At 36.1% G+C, this 19,388-nt stretch overlaps 2 protein-coding genes across 9 annotated transcripts; both read left to right on the forward strand.

The window, feature by feature from the left end:
- Positions 1-1,830: 1,830 nt before the first annotated feature.
- On the forward strand, positions 1,831-19,022 carry LOC109541077 (guanine nucleotide exchange factor DBS). Of its 8 annotated transcripts, none has more exons than XM_048664426.1 (12): positions 1,834-2,168; positions 11,081-11,194; positions 11,254-11,309; positions 11,363-12,386; positions 12,439-12,648; positions 12,705-12,893; positions 15,915-16,073; positions 16,593-16,778; positions 16,834-17,558; positions 17,611-17,803; positions 18,614-18,740; positions 18,806-19,022. In XM_048664426.1, exons 2-12 carry the CDS (start codon positions 11,150-11,152, stop codon positions 18,907-18,909), a joined length of 3,018 nt encoding a protein of 1,005 aa, XP_048520383.1. In that variant the 5' UTR covers positions 1,834-2,168; positions 11,081-11,149; the 3' UTR covers positions 18,910-19,022. The 8 variants fall into 8 exon arrangements, with proteins under 8 accessions (XP_019765330.1, XP_019765328.1, XP_019765327.1 ...); XM_048664433.1 differs by having other exon boundaries at positions 2,083-2,168; positions 11,084-11,194; XM_019909771.2 differs by lacking the exon at positions 18,806-19,022 and adding an exon at positions 18,001-18,147 and having other exon boundaries at positions 1,831-2,168; positions 11,081-11,309; positions 18,614-18,702.
- Positions 6,822-9,954, forward strand: LOC109541079. Its single transcript, XM_019909774.2, has 3 exons — positions 6,822-7,228; positions 8,102-8,361; positions 8,424-9,954. Exons 2-3 carry the CDS (start codon positions 8,104-8,106, stop codon positions 9,741-9,743), a joined length of 1,578 nt encoding a protein of 525 aa, XP_019765333.1. The 5' UTR covers positions 6,822-7,228; positions 8,102-8,103; the 3' UTR covers positions 9,744-9,954.
- Positions 19,023-19,388: the final 366 nt, after the last annotated feature.

A 19,388-nucleotide genomic window follows, 5' to 3' on the forward strand; every position in this document is an offset into this window, starting at 1 on the left:
TGGAGTAAAGGAAGCGCCACCCAACTTCCCAGACTACGCTTCGCTGGATAAAACGAGAGAATTATTGAAATATATAAAGCAAATACTATCCAGATCGCCTACTACAACATTTGGAGTAATAAAATTGAAACAAATTTTATCTGTAATCATCTCGCTATAAATAAATCAATATAAACATTATTTTTGACATACTAACGATACAAACGAGCATTTTCGCGCGCTGCTATTAATCGTCGCTAACACCTTTATCTGTAAGCGAATATAAACAATTATATCAGAATTCGAATTACGCTTGTCAAGTGCAAAGTAATGGGGTTATTTTAAATTCCATTTTGTCGTAAGGTAGGATCAGAGCGAAATCAAAAAGCACGTGCAAGCTAAAAATGACAAGAATGCGGATTAAACAAGTCAGCGGACTTTGAAGTTGAGTTCACTTTCTGAGCGCAAAACCTTCAAAAGATAAAAGTTTATTAAATTAATTAATGTTGTCCAAACTACCCCGCCCAGCCAGCTTCCCGGTAAAGTTTTTGTAAAATTTATATTATGTTGAAATTTAACTATCTAAGATCTATTTCTTAATTGCCAAGTTTACTAGAGCCCAAGCAATATTTATCACATGTAAAAAAATAATCCGTGGAATAAATCGATCGAAAATCAGTAAGTGCAGAAATGCATCTAAATCGCATAACAAAAATATAATTTCTGATGCCATTCTTGCCCGAATGGTGGAATTTCTTCACAGATTCTTTTGACGAAAGAGCGAATGCAAAATTTCCTCCAATTGCTGCCTTACCTATTAATTGGAATATAATTTTAGATTCTAAGTGTAACAAGCCTTATCAAAGCTTATCTAAAACCATTGTTTCGTAGTAAAATTACAAATTGCAAAATTCCCTTGTTCATCGAAAAGGAGTAACAAATTTATCATTGGATATGTGCAATAAATCAATGAACATAGTGGGAAAATTGGAGCAAATTGGTTTAATCACTGGAATCTATTAATACGATTTATTTTTTATTTGATAGAAACGCATCAATCCATCAGTGAAATTAGTATTTAAGTGCTTCTAACAATTTCCTCGATTTGGAATTGGATGTAGACGAAGAGTGAACAGTATTGGAGCCACTTAAAAAAAATGTTGTTTATCCCCAGATTGTCTAGGAAAATTAACATAGAATTTTTTCGTAAAAATAACCCATAGTAATTCTCAACGCCAGACAATCATTTCTCACGCTAAAGCTTCAGTAAGCGTTTACCCTTACACCTGCAGGCAGCCTGTAAGGTCCTCCACCCCTGAAGTAACAAAGAAATTGTACCTGAATTAAAACTGCCTATATATTACGGAATCTTAATTATTTTGCATCATTTTGTGTGCTCATTAACTATTTTTAAACAGTATACAGTATCTGTTTTCATAGTAATCCGAAAAGTAATCTTAGATAGACATCTGCAAACAAAGAAAAGTTCCGATATGCGTACATATTGTTCCGACTTAACACAGGGCCTTACTCAAACTCGACTTTTTTACCGGGAATGTTCACTTTCGGTTTCCTTCTGACATGCAACACGCTTTTCCTCAGTCATGCAGCTGAGTGTAGAAGTTTTAGAAAAAGTTGGGAACTTTTCACCGGAAAATTGCAGTGTTTTTCTTCATCTAATTGTTTCGAAGCAAGTCGAGATATTGTGGATGTTTGAATTGCAAAGTGGAATGCAATACATTTCGATCAGATAATCCGTCTTCTCACGATTGTTTCAAATCTATATGAAACTCTCAACCGTAGAAAGTCTAAAGAGTGGCACAAAGTTCCATAAATCCGGCTCTGAAGGACCGGTGTGTCTCCAATGCGCATCCAAACGGCATCGGAAAGTTAAGTCCGACCAGTGCCCTCTTCGGGTTTACTAGGGGCTGAATGCCACTAAAATAGTGATACCATGCTCGAACAGTGTTTTTACGATATTCTTATGCCAAAAAAGGATGACACCTAGTGCTTATCAGGATACGGTAAAGGCTTTCGATAGTATACCGATAGAGCCATGGCCGAATCCAGTTTGGAAACACAAATCGATTGTTTTCTGGAACAATTTAAACGCAACGCCTCCAAAGCCATGGAGGATCGGGTTGGATTTGAGAGGCCAAGAAGCTCCTATTTAGAATATGACTCTTCAGGTAGGAGCTTTCTCAATTGTTTTTATTAAATTTATTGATTTAATTCTTCTGATCATGTATCAACATTTTTCAACTCAAAACTCTGAATCCCAAACAAGCCTTAATCAACCTTAAACCACTTCGTGTTCTACCTCAGGTCTAGCTCCTTTCCATGACGTCAAAGTCCTTATCAGCAGCCATAAATAATCATTTTCAAATCTTTTACGTTAAGGACTGGCAACAATATCATAGACTCGAAATTTCACCTTTTCTACCAGGTGTTTCAATGATTGGAAAGATGAGGCAACTTAACAGAAATTGGTATAAATTATTTTTTTAACCGCGTCGATCATCAATTAAAATATTGAGAGACTTGCAGAATATTTTTATTCGAGACTCTAATTGCTGGATTTATTCAATTTATACTGATTTAAGCGCATAACAATGCTTTAAAATACCGATTTCCATATTTCAATGAATAATTAAAAAAATATATGGTCTACTACAGCCCTGTATATTGCACACTATCCTATGAGTAAGCGGATGGCTCTGCGCTGTCATTTCATATGCACCCTATTGTTAAAACCCCTTGAAAACCTATTGTGGCATAAGGGATTGAAAGTTGATGTATGCAAGCGAATAATCAGGAAAATTACCTGCTAAAAATTGCATTTTCTGAACGAACTTGAACATAATGTCGAGTCGTCAATTTATGATTAATGAACGCTTATTCGGTTCGTCTCCAAAGAGCATTTTTCCAATTTTAAGTTGCTGTTTCTGATGCAGGAAAACTAAAAATAACTGATCAATGAGTAAGAATGTGAAGCAGAAAATAGTTGTATGCCATTTTCGGCACATGTGTTCAGCCCAAATGGTTAATTGCATAAATAAATTATCTTCCGGTATTTCAAAATCAGCGCAGAGCTATTTGTTGCAGACAAATGCATATGGTCCAGTTCGTTGCACTAAAATGCATATTTATTTAGCTGTTGAAGCTCAGGGTCAAACAAGTATACTACTCACTTCTACGAAATAATTAGAGCACGTAAATTGCCACAAATTAGTTCGCAGGGACTTAAACGGACCAAGTTCTTAAGTGTATTTTCACTGAAAACGCTTTAATGTTAAGCGGAATCCACAAAAAATATTAAAAATTAGGTCCGGGTTTAATAAAATAAGTGATTTATTCCTCTTTAACAGATCGAAGTTGTGTTGAAAAAAATGTTTCCCACGTCAGCAGAATCCAAAATTAAACTTACTTTTAAACAGACCACTTTCATAAATTCTTTCCGAGTTTATTTATCCTGAAAATTAGTTTTCAAATATGCCAAACCTTCGAAAGCATAGATTCAGTAATATTTTTTTCCGGGAAAAGAACACATCGCGAAACACGGCTGGTGAAATTCGGAACCTGAAAAGTGAGGCAATTTGTCTGCTCACGCGCTAATAAAGAAAAACGTCCATAACTGTAAAAGCAACCAATATGAAAACGGCATTCGAAGGGTCGTTAATAACTAAGCATTATCCTGAATAATTATAACGACAATACCGTAAGTAAATACCAGATAAACTATAAAATTCTGCTAGATAATCGCAAACATTGATGCAATGTTTTATACAAATGTTAAACAGGTAGAATGGTAAGCGGTAGATAAACCTCCAACCAATTCGTCATTCCCCGTGCCTATCAATATTTAAATAGACAAGATAAAAGAAGTTTTCCCTTATCACTTAGTAGCTAATGCTTATAGCGAGCTGAGAGTTTGCATTAGTTTATTCCTAAACATTTCGTCCATATTAATCAAAGTGCTAGTTTCCCAGGGATTTTTCAGGACTGAGGTAAATGTCTTAAATTAATTGAACATCCCGTTGCCTCAACTCTAAAGCCTATTTATTAATTGAATTTCTTAGTAATCATAAACCTGTATTGTGGACTGTAATGAACCTGCATTAAAACATCGGACTGCCTAGTGATTATTTTCAATGTTTTCTCTGAAAAAGTTGTGTGGGTTTCTTGCGACAGGTGAATTCCTGGTTTGATTCCAACTTGTTTAGTGTTTACAATTTTTTATTGTTTTTATACAACACTCTTAATTCCATTGGGCCATTCCTGGAAACTGCTGACAATCCTAGTCTGCGACGGCCCCAAAACCCGAAAAACCAACCAGTTTCATCCTTAAGTATTTTCGAATTTGCTGTGTAATTTGATAACCAACCCATTCCTGTCTCTCGTTGTCTTCATAAATCGCACATGCAAGTGTACATGGCACCGGAAGCATTAAACTAATTTAATTAAGCCCGAGCTTGTAACTGCGGTCCTGTACTGCGTTGGTTCATCATGCTCTTCCACTTTTATTGGCTCATATTCTGATACCAGTTCTTATATCAAGCTTTCATCGCGTTAACTAACTGTTCTAATACACAACAAATTTCGACTGGTACTCCTCTCAGGTCACTACATCTATGCAACAATGACTAAAGACATTGGAGACAAACCATAAAAATGTAATCAACTAGGCAAAGTTGGCAATTAACAAACTGCCTTAAACAAAATGAAGCCGATAACATAATTAACGCAATAGGAACAAGTTGTAGAGAGTGTATGAAATTACCTGACTGAGTACGTAGTTCGGACAGTGCTTATTGACGAAACGCAAGGTTGCTATTAGTAAATTTAAACAATGCATTCTTGCTTATATGTGATGATTATCAATCGGCTGAAAACAATCGGAAGTGGTGAACAATTTTTTTGTGCCTATCATTAAATGTGAAACACATGGATTACATACTGAAAAGGAGTAAGTACTGTCCTCTAAACCCTTTAATCAATTGATCAATAAATAATAGTTAATCAATTGTTTGTGGTCTTATCAAAAGTATCCTCCAACAGTTGTGACTGGGGTTAAGTCTATATTTATATCGGTTTATCACAACTTATTCCAGTTAAAAAGCGAACCTTGAAACAAAGCAATGTTCGATGGGAACAAATTCTACACTGTTATCGTCCATGGCGGGAACCAACAATTTTTGAATCCAACACTTTTTGAAAAGTAGCCTTTCATTAAACGCAAAATATTTCACTAACTATGCAATTTACATTCAATTATTTCTGGCAGATTTACCACCGCATTTAATAATACAGTTTCCTTTTAATAACATCTAACAAGCCATTAAAAAAATAGATTTCATGCAAATAATTCATCAACCAAGTCTTCATTACTGTTTATCCACTTTGGAAATTTTAATTTAAATTACATGCAAATGAACGCGGTCAATTTCATACAACGTAAAACTTGTTAGAAATCCTAAAGGCTTGTGTAACATTCAACGTAGGTAGTTAATATAAAACATTAACTGTTACATTTCAACCAGCCAAATCATTCACCTTTGTTTTTGTCAAACCGCGGCTTTCGGATATAAAACTATATACCTATATACAGGGTGAACCGAGGGTGCACAATTTGAACTGCATATGCGAGCAAAAATTTGTCAAAAAGTTTTATTTAAATATTGGTCGGTTTTGTTTCAGTTATTTCGCTAAAGATTTAGTTTCGCTCGTACACAGTTGGATTTACAAGGATTCAAATAAAACCTAGCTAAAAACCAATGTCTTAATCAGAATTAACCCGCGCTGCAAAGTACATGTGAAGCATTTTTATTTGATGGATGGCCCATCAGTTGCAAAACTAAGCAATCATGTCTGAGGGCCAAATCAATAGTAATTCGGTAATTACCAATGAAATTGTACATAATTGCCCCGATTTGCAACCATAGAGCGCGGTTTCCTAAAAACGTGCTGGGAAATGCACTAATTTACAATTGAGCTCGACGTTTATTGCGCTAACAATGCTAAACTAGTGAACAAGAATGCTGAAGACACTGTATTGTTGTATTTTAGCCATCTTACGAAATTTACCTTCTGCGGTTAACGTTACAGTTATTTGCGCTTAACAAAGCCTTTATAACGAACGTTGAAATTCCTCCAGCATAAGGACAATGAGTATGTAATTCAAACCATCCAATGGAGAATACAAATAAGTTCTAAAAATAAAACCAACGGGTACCGGGAAACGTATTATTCAGTCTATTGACCTGAAATCAATAGTTTCATAGACCCTTTATTTGGAAAATCTTTGATTTAAAATATCCCAAACTTATTTTGTCAGGACTCTATTTTTATTTTTAGCTCCATTTTTAGTTTCCTTTATTTTATTAAGTCAAGTATTAGTAATTTTGGTGCGTGTTATGAAACTGATGCAAAATAGTTTTTGCATACATATGTAAACTTTGGCAGTAGTAATTCTTTTTATCCACCACTGTTCAATATTAGACTCAATGTAGTTAATCGTGCTTATTAATCCCCAGCGAATAATGATTATTCGCTAGCGCGCAGTGGATTAAAATATAGTACAGTGGATAACATGTGAACATTTGTTCCAGAACAAATTTGAGGTTTCAAGACAGCAAAGACCTAAAAGAATCTAATGTTTCCCAATTATGAGTTGAGTATGAATTTTGAATCTTTGATGGCGCTGTTGTCTCGCCGAAACGTTATGAAATAAACGATATAAAATTTTGTATTTCACACTTTGACTGAAACCCAGGAAGGAAAAGAATATAATAGTAAACACTTTTATTCTTATTTTTCCAATATCCCCTGTGAGAGTCCTGAAATAACTTGATATGTAAACAGTAAGATTCTTAGTTTGAGTTTTGACTTTTGGATTCTTAAATTTTAGTCTACAAAATGTATACATTTTTTGTTCTCTATGCCTCTTTTTATACTCTAGTGGGCCTTTAAATGTTTAGAGCTAATCGCGCAAACGATATATATATATGGCTGAAGCGACTGAAGTGCGCATGTTTGGAGATCGAGCCAGGATACTGCAAAGATTGGTTCAAAACTATCATGGCGGACTGCAACGCTAAAGTGTTTGATAATTTAGTGAAAATAAGCGGCAAAATATGGCCGAAAACGACCTAAAAACCACATGAAATCAATGATGAACTGTTAAGCTTTGCTTGGAGTACAATTTGTGCGCGAAATTAATGTGAAATTCCAGTGAAAAGCCCAGTAAAAGGTAAGATAACGTTCGATGTAATGGATACCAATACGGCTGAATTTTGTGTGGCTGCCAACGATTATGAGCTTTTGAGAATTTCAGTAAAGACGCTTTTCGCTTGTCTTGGTTGCCTCATTTCAAATTGGTTTGTTTATCAACAAAACTCTGTGCTCTTCGGTTAATAATTTTGTTATTTTAGTGCCATTTTTTTCTTCTCTATCATTTTTATTTCTTCATTTTACAGAAATATTCTGAGCGTGTGAATCCACCAGTTTATCAGTTTACTATTGGAACTTTCCATTAACCATATACAAAAACAAGTTAATATGTTATTAATATGCAGACTTTGGAGAATCATTGCGTCATTCTTTCGTTTCATTTTTAAAAAATCGAGATTTTGCTTTTTAAGTAAATAAATAGTTTCAAAATTTAACGCCATTGCAGGACTGATAAAATTTCCATTTAAAAATTTTAATGCAAAATGTCGTCTTCGATATATTTGAAAAAACAATTATTTTTATGTCAATTATACAGGGTGCCCGGAAATGGTGCGACCAACACTTCAGAAGGTAGTTTTAGATCGAAAATTGAACCGTTTTTTGCATTTGTTTTATTTAAATAATTCAAAAATCAATAAAAACATATTTTTTGCATCCAAATATTCTGGATCTGCTCCATCCTAAATTCTCAAGTCTTAATTACTCAACTTTTTTCGGTATTTCATCAATATCGCATCATTTGCCTTCTCCGATATTCCCAAACTGGACACTTTCAATTTTCTTACAATAGACAACCTACACAATTTCAATTAAAGCGCGTGCTACTGGCCAGACACTATTCAGCCTTCTAACTTCGCATTAAGAATCCTCAAGCATGTAAACTTTTCATTAGAAATGGCGGAAGACGCAGCGGAAAAAGAAGCAAGTGAAGTTCTTCATAGCCTCTTATCGGTCGAACGCATTGAGAAGCAAGAAATAATTGTTGATGGAAGTGACAATCAGACTGCAGCATTTCATTCCAACCCTTCTAACACCGATGTAGCAGATGGCGATAGCGCTATGCAATATACTCCTGTTTCGATTTCCCATTCGATATTTTCTGCCATGGATGGAGCGGCCCATTTTTCCAATAGCATGGATGACCAGCAAGTGGTAAGAAGCCAACGAAAAAAACATTGTTCTCTGCATTTACAACTTCCAATATTTTGTTAAAGGTTATATGGGAAAGTCACGCAATAGTGGATCCTATGGATACAAGTATGACGGCAATCTACACCGGACATCTTCAAGAGGAGCCAGAGGCAGCTCAATCTGAAGTCGAAGTTGTAAAAAAGCAGACGGAAGTTAAAGCTAAAGAGCTACCAAAGATTAAGATTAATAATAGCTCGAATGTCAAGAAAAAAGCCGTAAAGAAGCAAAAGAAAAAGCCATTCTTGCCAGCTGTTAATGATCCAACGAAATTGGAAGAAAGTCCAGCTCAAGTGAAGGAGCGTTTTAAGAGAGGATGTGATTGTCAGGATGAGAGTTGTTTTAGAGGACTGAACCCTGAGACAGTATTTAAGCATCGGCATAATATTGCAGAACTGACAAAAGGCGAGCATGATATGTACTTGATGGGTGTTACAATGGCATGTCTTGCGAATCCTGATACGACTGTGCGGCATAGGGAAAGGAGACGGCTCAGAGCCCAATATGTATATCAAGGAAGGCGAGTTTGCCTTGACGCTTTCCTCTATCTAGAAAATTGTACGCACTATCAGCTGAAGAGAATCAGAAAGCACGTTATGACCCATGGGGTTGCACCAAGAGTACATGGAAATCACGGAAAAAAGCCTCATAATACCTTCTCCTTGGACATCTACTGCCATGCTCGAGAGTTCTTGAAACAGTATTTGGAGCAACATACCGGAGAACGAGACATTCTCAACACAAAACAAGGCATTCAATTACCTTGGGATGTCACGCGGAAAAACCTCCACGATGCCTATAAAGAGTATGGCCAGATTTTAGAGCCTGGAGTTAAACTTATGGGGTATTCGACATTTAGACATTTCATGAAGGAGCAATTCCCCCATGTGAAGTTCTGCAAGCTGGAACCAAAAGGCAATAATCAGCACCACAACAATCAACAACAGCAACAGCAGCACGTCTCAGTGCAACACGTTCAGCAACCAACCGCTCAAATTCAACAGCCTCAGCAAATCCAAACAATTGAGAGGCCGCGAGAACAGACTGTGCAACAAGTACAAAAATGTATCATCAACAATGAGGTGCAGCAAGTCATACCCCTGGTGGTAGCTTCTAGTGAAACGAACGGGAATCAACATCAACAATCGCAAACGTTCTTGGTAACGCCCGTCCCCCAGCTTATATCAAACGCCAACATTGTTACTCCTCAAACTGCTGCAAATCATAATACGAATACATTCTCCTATCAGTTAACCAACACGGGGTATGTTATTAACGACCAAGGAAATCTCGTCACTACTATGACGAATGGCCAACATCATGCGCCATATTTTAGCAGAATGTAAGTTCGCGCCATGCTGAACAATATCTGATAGGTATATTTTTTGTACAAAACAATTTGTTAACTTTAAATATAGATGTTTTTATAAACGAATACTTTCGTTTTGTTTTCACTATTAGGATACTAGTTTAATTTATTTTCACTATGAGCAGAAGCAGTTCCACCGTATTTCGATAGAAAACTATGTGATTTATTACAATAAAGAGTTTAGTATATGCAGCGCTGTTAACTATTTCTTTTCCTTCACAATGACAATCAATGCTTTTATTTGGAATCGCTAGTTTGATATATATAAATAATCTTTATTTCCTACAGAAAAAGGCTATCGACCCAATCGGTCTTTCTGCCCTTGTTTAGTATATATGTGCCTTAGCCTAGCTTATTCTAAAATTAATAATAAAGCACGAGTGGCTTGCATCTTCGAGGACGCTTATTCGTGAGATCTCGCGCTTTTACACCGTAGTGGCAAATAAGTTTTACCTGACTTGCTTTTCCATCTAGATGATTTATTTAGTATCGCGTCATTTTTTTGGAATTTCTGCTTGACATTCTCCGAATGAAATCATCGAAGGGAAAAAGGCCGATAATAATAATAGCAAAACTGATGAGTTTTTTGAGCCTTTAGGTAGTCGGAAAAAAATTATTTGTGATTTTCGTAAGCACGAGTGAAGAAATAAAAACTCAAAATATGTCTTTGTGTACGGGAAGAAATAAGGAAATATTCGTTGGTCCATTTCCAGATAGACAAATAGGCACAATAAACCAATAATTAACTTATCGTAGTGTTTTTATTTTTGAACAATAATTATCTAATATAAATATGAAATTATTTCCGAAAGCAAATGCTATAAATATGTTATATTAATTAGGTGCGCAGTGGACTATTTCATAGCGCCATAAACTGTTAATGAGTTAACTTCCTATACATCAACGTTGCTGTGAATCTATCGGTATTAGTATGCATAAACAGTGAGAAAAGCCATAACATTGACAAAATAACAACCTGGAGGTTTTATTATCTGTAACAGATGTGAAAGATATAATATTGAAACTGGATAGGCTATTAAAATCGGGGTCATTAAGTATTATGTAAAACAGTCTAATGCGTTGCAACATTTCTCAAACAAAACCAAACGAAAATAAGCCGCTATTTCTGGAATTGCTGTTCAAATTGAAGTCACCCCATTAATTGCCTGTGTAGCCCACCATATAAGATAATCAAATAAATTGCGGAAATACTGTTGATTGATGAACGACCCGATGTTGATCGGAGCAGAGCCAGTTCAATTTCCTGAATTTTCTGCTTTTTATCGTCCCGTCAACTTTTTCATGTTGTTTCAGAAGACGGTCTTCCATCCTGTGAGGAAATCGAAATGCAAAACACAGTTAGTCTTGAACCGTTAGGAGTATATGATGTGGTTGATTTACTACAGCACCATTACGCTATTATCTCAGGTGGCAAATCGAACGATGGCTGTCCAATTATTACGTTTCCCGATAACAATAATTTTCAGATGCTTTCGGATATTGAATATCAACGCCTAATGTTATATTTAACTTCAGTGCCTACGTAAGATAAGCTTCCTTATCACAATGCAAGTAGCTCAGACTCTTGATTTGCAGGCTTCAAGAGGCAGATATGGGCTTCCACTTAGTAATAGATAGACGTAAGGACCGCTGGAATTCCGTAAAAACTGTCCTTTTGAAGATATCCGTATTTTTTCCGGGTCTAATTCAAGTGGTTTACGTTTTACGGCCAGCAAGTTTCCTACAGAAAGCACTATCGGAAGTGAGCAATAAACTGTTCAAAGACGAATTTAAGTTCCGGATGATTGTTCTTAGCACTGCCGAGGAATTGCATGAGCACGTTGATCCTCATCAATTAACAGTCGATTTGAAAGGAACTTTAGCATATAACCATCAAGAGTGGATAAACCAACGAATAGAATTAGAGAACTTTTCTTCTATTACTCAAGAGGTGTCAAATGCCTTGGATGAATTCACGAAAGTAGTCGATGAAACTGAGCTTCCGAACACCGTGGAATCTACCCAAGAGCTGCTGCTTAAGCAAAAGGAATCCTACTCAGATCTGAAACGGAATATTTTGTCTGCCGCCAAAATTGGGGAGTCTTTGCTGTGCAGCATCAAAGAAAAAAATAAACCCGAAGATGAAAACTCTGCGCCCGATATGATAGGGAATGTGTTCGCAGTGGAGCGATTATTAGTGCAATTGGAAGAAACAGAAAACACATTTGACGACTTCTGGCAACAGCATTCAACCAAACTTCAACACTGCCTAGAGCTTCGAAGATTTGAACAAGACTTTCGGGAATTGCAAGCAAATTTTGATCTGGCGTTAAGAACAGTCTCCGATATGAGTGAGTTTGGAGAAACAGTCGCGAGAGTTGATACACTGATTAAGGAAACGAATGCTTTTGAGAAAATTTGCCAGACAGATATCCAAAGAGCAGAAGAAGCAGTGTCTTCAGGACAGTTGCTAATGAGGACCAAAAATACCTGCCCCATTGAATGCGTGGAGCCCAAATGCAGCGAACTTTTGAGAATGAAAGAAATGCTTCTTAACAGACTAGTGAAACGGAAGGAACTGTTATCTAAGTGTCGAGAATTAATCGAGCGACTGGAAAAGGTAGGATCAAAGTTATCGGCTCTTCATGGGAGGAAATTCTGTGGTTTTCCAGGTGAATAGCTGGTGCGCTACAGGGGTGACACTACTCACCTCGCAAAATATCGAGCAATGCTCAAACTCCCCGGAATTAGCGCAGAAATGTATAAACGAAATTCGCAACTTTGAAGCCACAGCCAAAGAATTCATGTCCACTGCTCATAAGGATTTCAGGGATATTTTCGAGGATAGCGTTACTCCAGAAACAAAGCCCTTAGTTTTGCAGGTAATATTGGCGAAAATTCCCATTTAGAAACTAGCAAACTCAGCTCCTGTTCTCAGGTGCTGCAAAGGACAGACGATGTGATACTTATGTGCGAACAACGGATATCAAATTTGAATAAAATTGCAGCGAAAATTAAGCGTCCAGTTCAGACTGTTGTTCCAGAACCTGCAGTGCCAAGGCAGCCCTTAGTTGGGGCTCCCCAGCCAGCAAAGATATTTTTGAAAAAAGCTTATACCGTTCCTAAGGTAAGTGAAACAAATCTTTCAATATTCTCAAAAAAAATTATTCATTTTCATAATTGCTATCATAAAAAAAATTGAGTGTTGGAAAGTTTCCAAATGATCAATTTCTGAACGAAAATATTCTAGAAATGTGCATACATTGAACCTAAGTCACGTTTTAACAAAAGATTTCTCGAACTATTTGAGATAAAAGACAATTGGCTTTGCTAATCAATCGAACTATTTCCATGGGTACATGCTGAACGAGTTGAGGTCACAGTTGACTGGAAAGTGTTTTAAAAGGTATACAGGCTTTCTTCACATAAATTATTAATCGATGCGGTAAAAAACTCGAAAAGTTTTAAATAAATTGTGAATTGTTTGAAGTTGATCGACAGTGAGAAAGTGAAACAGTTCAAAAGTTAATCCTTTAGACTGCAGTCGCTTTTAATAAACCATAAGGAAAAACTCACAATTTGACGAAAACAACCTGACTTTTTTCGTTACCGCATAGGTAAAAGTTGATCATAACAGCAAAGTTTACTCAATACTGAAGAAGACGTATTTCCGTGTTCCTCGAAATTTCATCTCTCTTGTATTATCGCATAAATTGGTGTTTTATTTCTATGAATATTGGTAGTCCCACTTACTACGGAATCGTGACGGAATTTCCGTTATTTTGTAAATATTTCGTAATTTATGGGGTTTTAAATATTTTAATAAAATGGGAAATATGTAGGTGTTCATATTTTAATCCTCGGAATTTCACCAGCTTCAGCCAGATGCAGAATGCAAGCAGAAAGAAGATAAATAAATTTTTTACATCTTTAAGATGTTTTTCTTCAGGCGCCGAGTTTTTAAATTAATACAATTGAAGTAATGAATTGTTTCACATGAAGCGTTCTTCGAAAACTGTAACAGTCAACAATCCAAAAATTAAAGTGCAACATGCGGAATCCGAAGATTTCTACAACAAGCACTTGTAGTCGGTCAAGATTACCTAACTTTGGATTAAAACCAATATCAGCAACATTCCTAGGATCACATCATGGTCGCTCATTAGCATGTTCATAAATATGCAATCCCACTTATCACAGTTATTAAATGGACGATTATGCAAATATTTAAAAATAAATCGACATTTTTCGGAATATTGTTCATTAGTGAATGGGGCGAGGATTTCGGCATGCCCAAATCGCTGGTCCCAATATCAGAACCAGTTATAAAGCGAGTGCTCAACTTTAAAGATCGGCCGCGTTTCAGTTCGATACGATCGAGATTCGGAACTTCCGCATTTTCCTAAAATGAGTTGCCATTGCACGTGGGAAACTGAAAACTTTTATTTTCCTAAAGTGATTCTTCCGAACGACAATTACGGTTTTTGCGATGGATTTTTTTATTCTCTTGTACCCACGGTATGTAATAAATGTTGCTGATGAACCCTCCAAATAATTTGAACTAATTAGTTTTTAATAATAAGAAATTATCATTTATTATTAAAGAGGAATTTTCGGTCGGTTTGCAAGAGCAATAGATTTAACTCTTACACAATCCCCAAAAATTCAACGGCAAATATACATAAATCATCTTTAATAATAATAACATAACAACAGCTCTCGATGTCTTACTTCCTTTTTTTAAAGAAAAATGTGTTCTGTGAAGAGTTCAATAAAAAATTTAATAAAATTTGCATTTTGTCCCATCTACAATAGTAAACGTTTGTTTACATTTCTGATGCAAAATGGAAAGTAGAGTAACTATTTGAGCTGAATATTTATCAGTTGACAAAAAGTCAGTCAACTTGCATGGAATGTTGAGGAAATGCAAATTATTGGTCACTTTTAAGGCTGATTTTCTAAGACATCACCTTCATTTGAATAGACTAGAATAGAATAAGAAAGTTATTTAATTTCCGGTGGGCAGAATATTAATGTTGCCCCCCATAGCAGCCGCAGAGCGAACGTTGTCGATCATGCAAAAATAACTGTAATCGAGTTACATTTTACCTTTCATTTGCATCTTTCGACCCAGCCCAACCTTAGGTTGTGAATACGACGAATGTACCTCAGCAGGAATACGACGTTGAATTGAAAGCGTTATGCCATACATTATTTTTCCTACAGAAAGTCATTAGTTCAAAGCTCTGAACTTCGAATAGTCAACGCTCCCACGCAAGTGGGAGTATCATCTATAATAAAATAGATAATTAATTCCAAATATACTCTGGGGTCGTCATTACCCTTATCAGTTCTGAACCGAATTCCCTTTCTAGTATTGATTATGCTTAAAGAACCCGACCCACATCAACGATGAAAAGGCCGTATTGTTTTAAACCCAAGGGCTGCCGATATCTTTTATTCAAATAAATAATGCTTCCCAGCTCACAGTTTATTCTAAACTGGGACACGAACAGCTTTGCAATGCTCGTGCTTGTGGCGCTATGGAAAGAACTGCAGCTTTTGGTTTGAAAGTTTGAAAAATCGTTGATAAAAAAACCAGCTGCTTTAAAAAGGACAGATGTATTTTGTTAATTCAGTGATTGCACAAGGTAAAACACCAATTGAAAGAATTCTTCATAATTAATTATCCTCTTGTTGAATGTTGATTGTTTCAGTTTCAGGCTGTTAGTCTTCTGTAATCTAAGAGAAAATAATTTGCATTAGGTATCTATCATTTATTTTGCAGCAGGGAGTCGCATGAATCTTAATATATTAGAATATGTAGGTTTGTTTCCGTTTCACTTCTTATTAAGAGTTGTGCGGACTTTTAATGAACAAAAATATTGTCAGTACGACGCTAAAAGGAAACGGTTAATTTTCAATTTTCCAGTAGTTAAAACTATCATTGAAAATAGCTACAACTTCGTCCAACGCTTCAAGAGTTGCAACTGAATTTAAAGTTGATAATAAAGTGAATATCGCTCATCCAGAAGGTCGTCACGTTCTTATCAATTAAAATTATTATTTGTACTATTAGTAATAATTTGAATTCGGCTTGTGTTTTATTTGGATGACTATGTGGTCGACTGTGTTGGATTTCTTCTAGATGGATTCAACATTAGAAGCGGAGCCAGAAATCACCCCAAATGAGACCCGAATCTCACCAGAAAATGATGAACTCAACAAGATTAAGACTGGCCATGTCTTGAGTGAATTATTAGATTCCGAAAGAATCTACGTCAGTGAAATGCTAGCTATTATTAAGGTAATTTAAATGCTTATTAGATTTGCTGTTGTTGTACAATCGAACGTTTGAATATCCAAGTCAATGCTTAAAGTATTTTTTATTCTATTTATGTATTTGTTTTATGATAATGATGACAAACACTTTATGAAGTTATTAGCAGAGTAATTAAAATTTTAAATTTAAACAACCCAAGTTATTTTGAGTGTTGCCATGTGTTTGTCGTAGATTAATTGCAGAAACTTACTATGTGCAAATACGTTGTTTTGCTAATTTGATGCTAAAGAAAGGAACGTATTTAAATTAAAATGGCAGCTAATTAATTATAAAAGTTAATTTTTGCGAAGTTTGTCACGTTGGAGGATGTGGCCGGAATTTGTTCTTTAGATCTTCCACAAACTAAGGCTGCTATAAACGGATTCACAATGTAACGTGAAACAGTAGTAAAAACACATATAAAACTGACTAATTTTATTAGTGATGGGTCCTAATAAAAGTCTTATTTAAATGCCGGCAGGTACCAATAAAGTTTTATTGTAGGGATATAAAGATGAGGCGCATCTGGAGCAGCATCAGCATTCCATACCGGCTAAAGCTCTTGAAAAGTTTGATGTCATATTCGGGAATCTGGATGAAATTTACAACTTTCACTCAGAGTATTTCCTGAGAGATTTGGAGAATTGCATCACGTCGTCTGATCTGGTGGCGCTTTGCTTTGTTCAAAAAGTAAGCCACCAAGGACAGGGTTTGAAAAGTTTGGAAACACACATTTTTATTCCAGAGGGAGAAGTTCCTGAGGCTCTATAGTTTCTACTGTCAAAATATTTCCAAATCTGAGCAACTGCGAGAAAATTCCAATGAACTGAAGCCATTTTTCAACCAATGCCAAAAGAACTTGGGACACAAATTGCCCTTGGCTGCATATCTTCTGAAGCCCGTGCAGCGCATCACCAAATATCAGCTGCTTTTAAGCCACCTACTCAGATACTCAGAAGGAAGCAAATGTTGCAAAGAACTACAACAAGCGCTCGACTGCATGTTGATAGTCCTCAAATGCGTTAATGATTCCATGCACCAAATATCCATTACAGGATTTCCTGGGGATTTATCCCAGCAAGGTGACCTCCTGTTGCAAGGATCATTTTCTGTGTGGGTGGAAAATAAAAAGGATTTAAGACTGAGGCTGAAGCCGTTAAGAAGGCATTTATTTCTTTATCAAAAGTCGCTGGTCTTCTGCAAGGCGCCTTCAAAGTCTGAGCGAAATAAGACGACTTATCAGTTCAAACATAATTTGCAAATGTCCCAAATCGGACTAACTGAGACTGTTAAAGGCGATGCGAAAAGGTTTGAAGTGTGGCTTCAAGGCAGACAGGAAGTTCATATTATTCAAGCCACAAATTTGGAACAGAAGCATGCTTGGGTAAATGAGATTAAAAAGGTTCTTTATAGCCAACTGGAAGAGATTAAAGGAGAAAAGATCAAGCAGTACGCTGCCATTACGCATAGGTAAAACAACTGGGGAAAAGTGGATTTTTTTTAACGTTCTGATGCCTTTTAGGCCCTTGAAGCAGACTACTTCATGGGAAACGCAAAAATCTGCAGCTTCAGTTGGGGACGGACACCAAAGGGCGATGAGTTGCGACAATGAGCCCCACTCTAATCATGTAGATGAAGGAGTAGAGTGTTCTGAGCCAGGAAACTGGTCTTCGGATGCCAGCAATAGCGACGATGACAATGATTTAATTGTCTCGGTAAGAGCTATTTATTCAAAATCGTTGCGTTGTTCCTAAGCTCAGTATAATTTGGAAGATATCTTAACACTAGTAGAGCACTGCTACAGCACTAATTCACTTCACAATAACTTGGATAAAGTATATCAAACTAAGTATTAGGAGCAACATCATGAATCCACTTAAAAAAGTGTTAGTTTATCGTCCATTTTTTGCAGTTAAATGGGGTGAAGGGTCATTCTTCAATTTACAACCGTGTGATAGCCTATTTCATAGGCGGTAGTGTAAATACCACCACTACGTTTTATGTTAAGCATTGCTAAAAGCCTGCAGTTCCATTCTTTATTTAGTTATATAGTTATATAGTAAGTTTTATTTTTAATTCATAAATTTTTGTACTATTAACACACCTGGATAGTTTTGGTGAACCTTGCAACCTACCAAGACTATAAAGGGCACACTATGCTAATCATTCCCAGACCCATCAGCCAATGCTATGTTTCATTCATTGTTTATCGTTGCAACATGCTCTATCATACAGCACTCATTTGCTTGATGGCACGCCATCAAAGAAGATTTATCGATACGTATTTTGGATTTTTTGTTTCCTAATAAAGAAAAACTGCGTTTAATCAGATGGTTTAATAGAATCCCTACTGACCGATTCGGTCGCATTTGCGGTATTAAACAAATAAGTTTTGGTGTTCTCTTCTTGTATCCTCTTCGAGTTGAAGTATTTGTATTCGTGTATTCCTTCTGAGTATAAATACTGCAAATAAATCAATCTTTCGAAAAATGTGAAGAACCTGGACTGAAAATATTCAATTTTAGAGAGGAAGATATCTGGCTTTGGCTGATTACTGTGCCATCGGAAGCAGTGAAGTCAACATGCGAGAAGGAGACATCGTCGAACTTTTGAAAGTGGGTTGTGCTGGCTGGTGGTTTGTTAAAGTCGTTGGTAAGAAGCTTAACTGTTTTTTTTTCTCTCAATTAGAGTTAACATGAATGTATATTTTTTTCTAGGAAATTCTGTGGAAGGTTGGGCACCTGCAGCTTACCTGGAGAGTCTTAGTCGAAAAGCCTTTAAAGGCAGTAGTCGAAGCCAGGATAGATTGAACGAGCATTGATGATCGGCCATTTAAAGACATTTATTTTTTCTATGACTTAACTTTGTTATTGTGATTTATTTATTTAATTTTTACGTTGCCTGTAGCTAGTAATATATGTACCACTTAATGCCGTTGCTATGTTTTCATTCGAATTCTACTTTCAACATGGACATTTCATATCGAGTTTTGGCAAATTAATGTTTTGCTTGGTCAAATTTACTCACATTATAGGAAAATCAATATAAACATCACTAGAACGTGTGCTTTTCAGTAAAATTGCTTAATAATTGTCTTATATCAAATTAAGTTTGACGATTTGCTGAAAACACTGTGCCTTTTAAAACGCCAAGCTTAGTATGAGAATGTTAACTACTCGATGTCTCAATTTTTGTTTGATGTTCTTAATGTACGGTTGCATGAATTATAATCATCCTAAGCCCCAGGTAGACGATTGGAAGCTCCAAGGAGTTGCTCTAATTATTTGTAAGTCATACTCA

Source organism: Dendroctonus ponderosae, unplaced genomic scaffold (genome assembly GCF_020466585.1).
Source record: "Dendroctonus ponderosae isolate FM_Combo_2020 unplaced genomic scaffold, Dpon_F_20191213v2 Dpon_F_20191213_1, whole genome shotgun sequence".
NCBI lineage: Eukaryota > Metazoa > Arthropoda > Insecta > Coleoptera > Curculionidae > Dendroctonus > Dendroctonus ponderosae.

Excerpts from the sequence above, each read along its gene's own strand:
- LOC109541077 (XM_019909768.2), top strand. The coding sequence starts at position 2,036 with ATGGCCGAATCCAGTTTGGAAACACAAATCGATTGTTTTCTGGAACAA. Across the intron at positions 16,074-16,592 it reads AAATGCTAGCTATTATTAAG|GGATATAAAGATGAGGCGCA; the intron begins GTAATTTAAATG and ends GTTTTATTGTAG. Across the intron at positions 16,779-16,833 it reads CGCTTTGCTTTGTTCAAAAA|AGGGAGAAGTTCCTGAGGCT; the intron begins GTAAGCCACCAA and ends TTTTTATTCCAG.
- LOC109541079 (XM_019909774.2), top strand. The coding sequence starts at position 8,104 with ATGGCGGAAGACGCAGCGGAAAAAGAAGCAAGTGAAGTTCTTCATAGC. Across the intron at positions 8,362-8,423 it reads GCATGGATGACCAGCAAGTG|GTTATATGGGAAAGTCACGC; the intron begins GTAAGAAGCCAA and ends ATTTTGTTAAAG.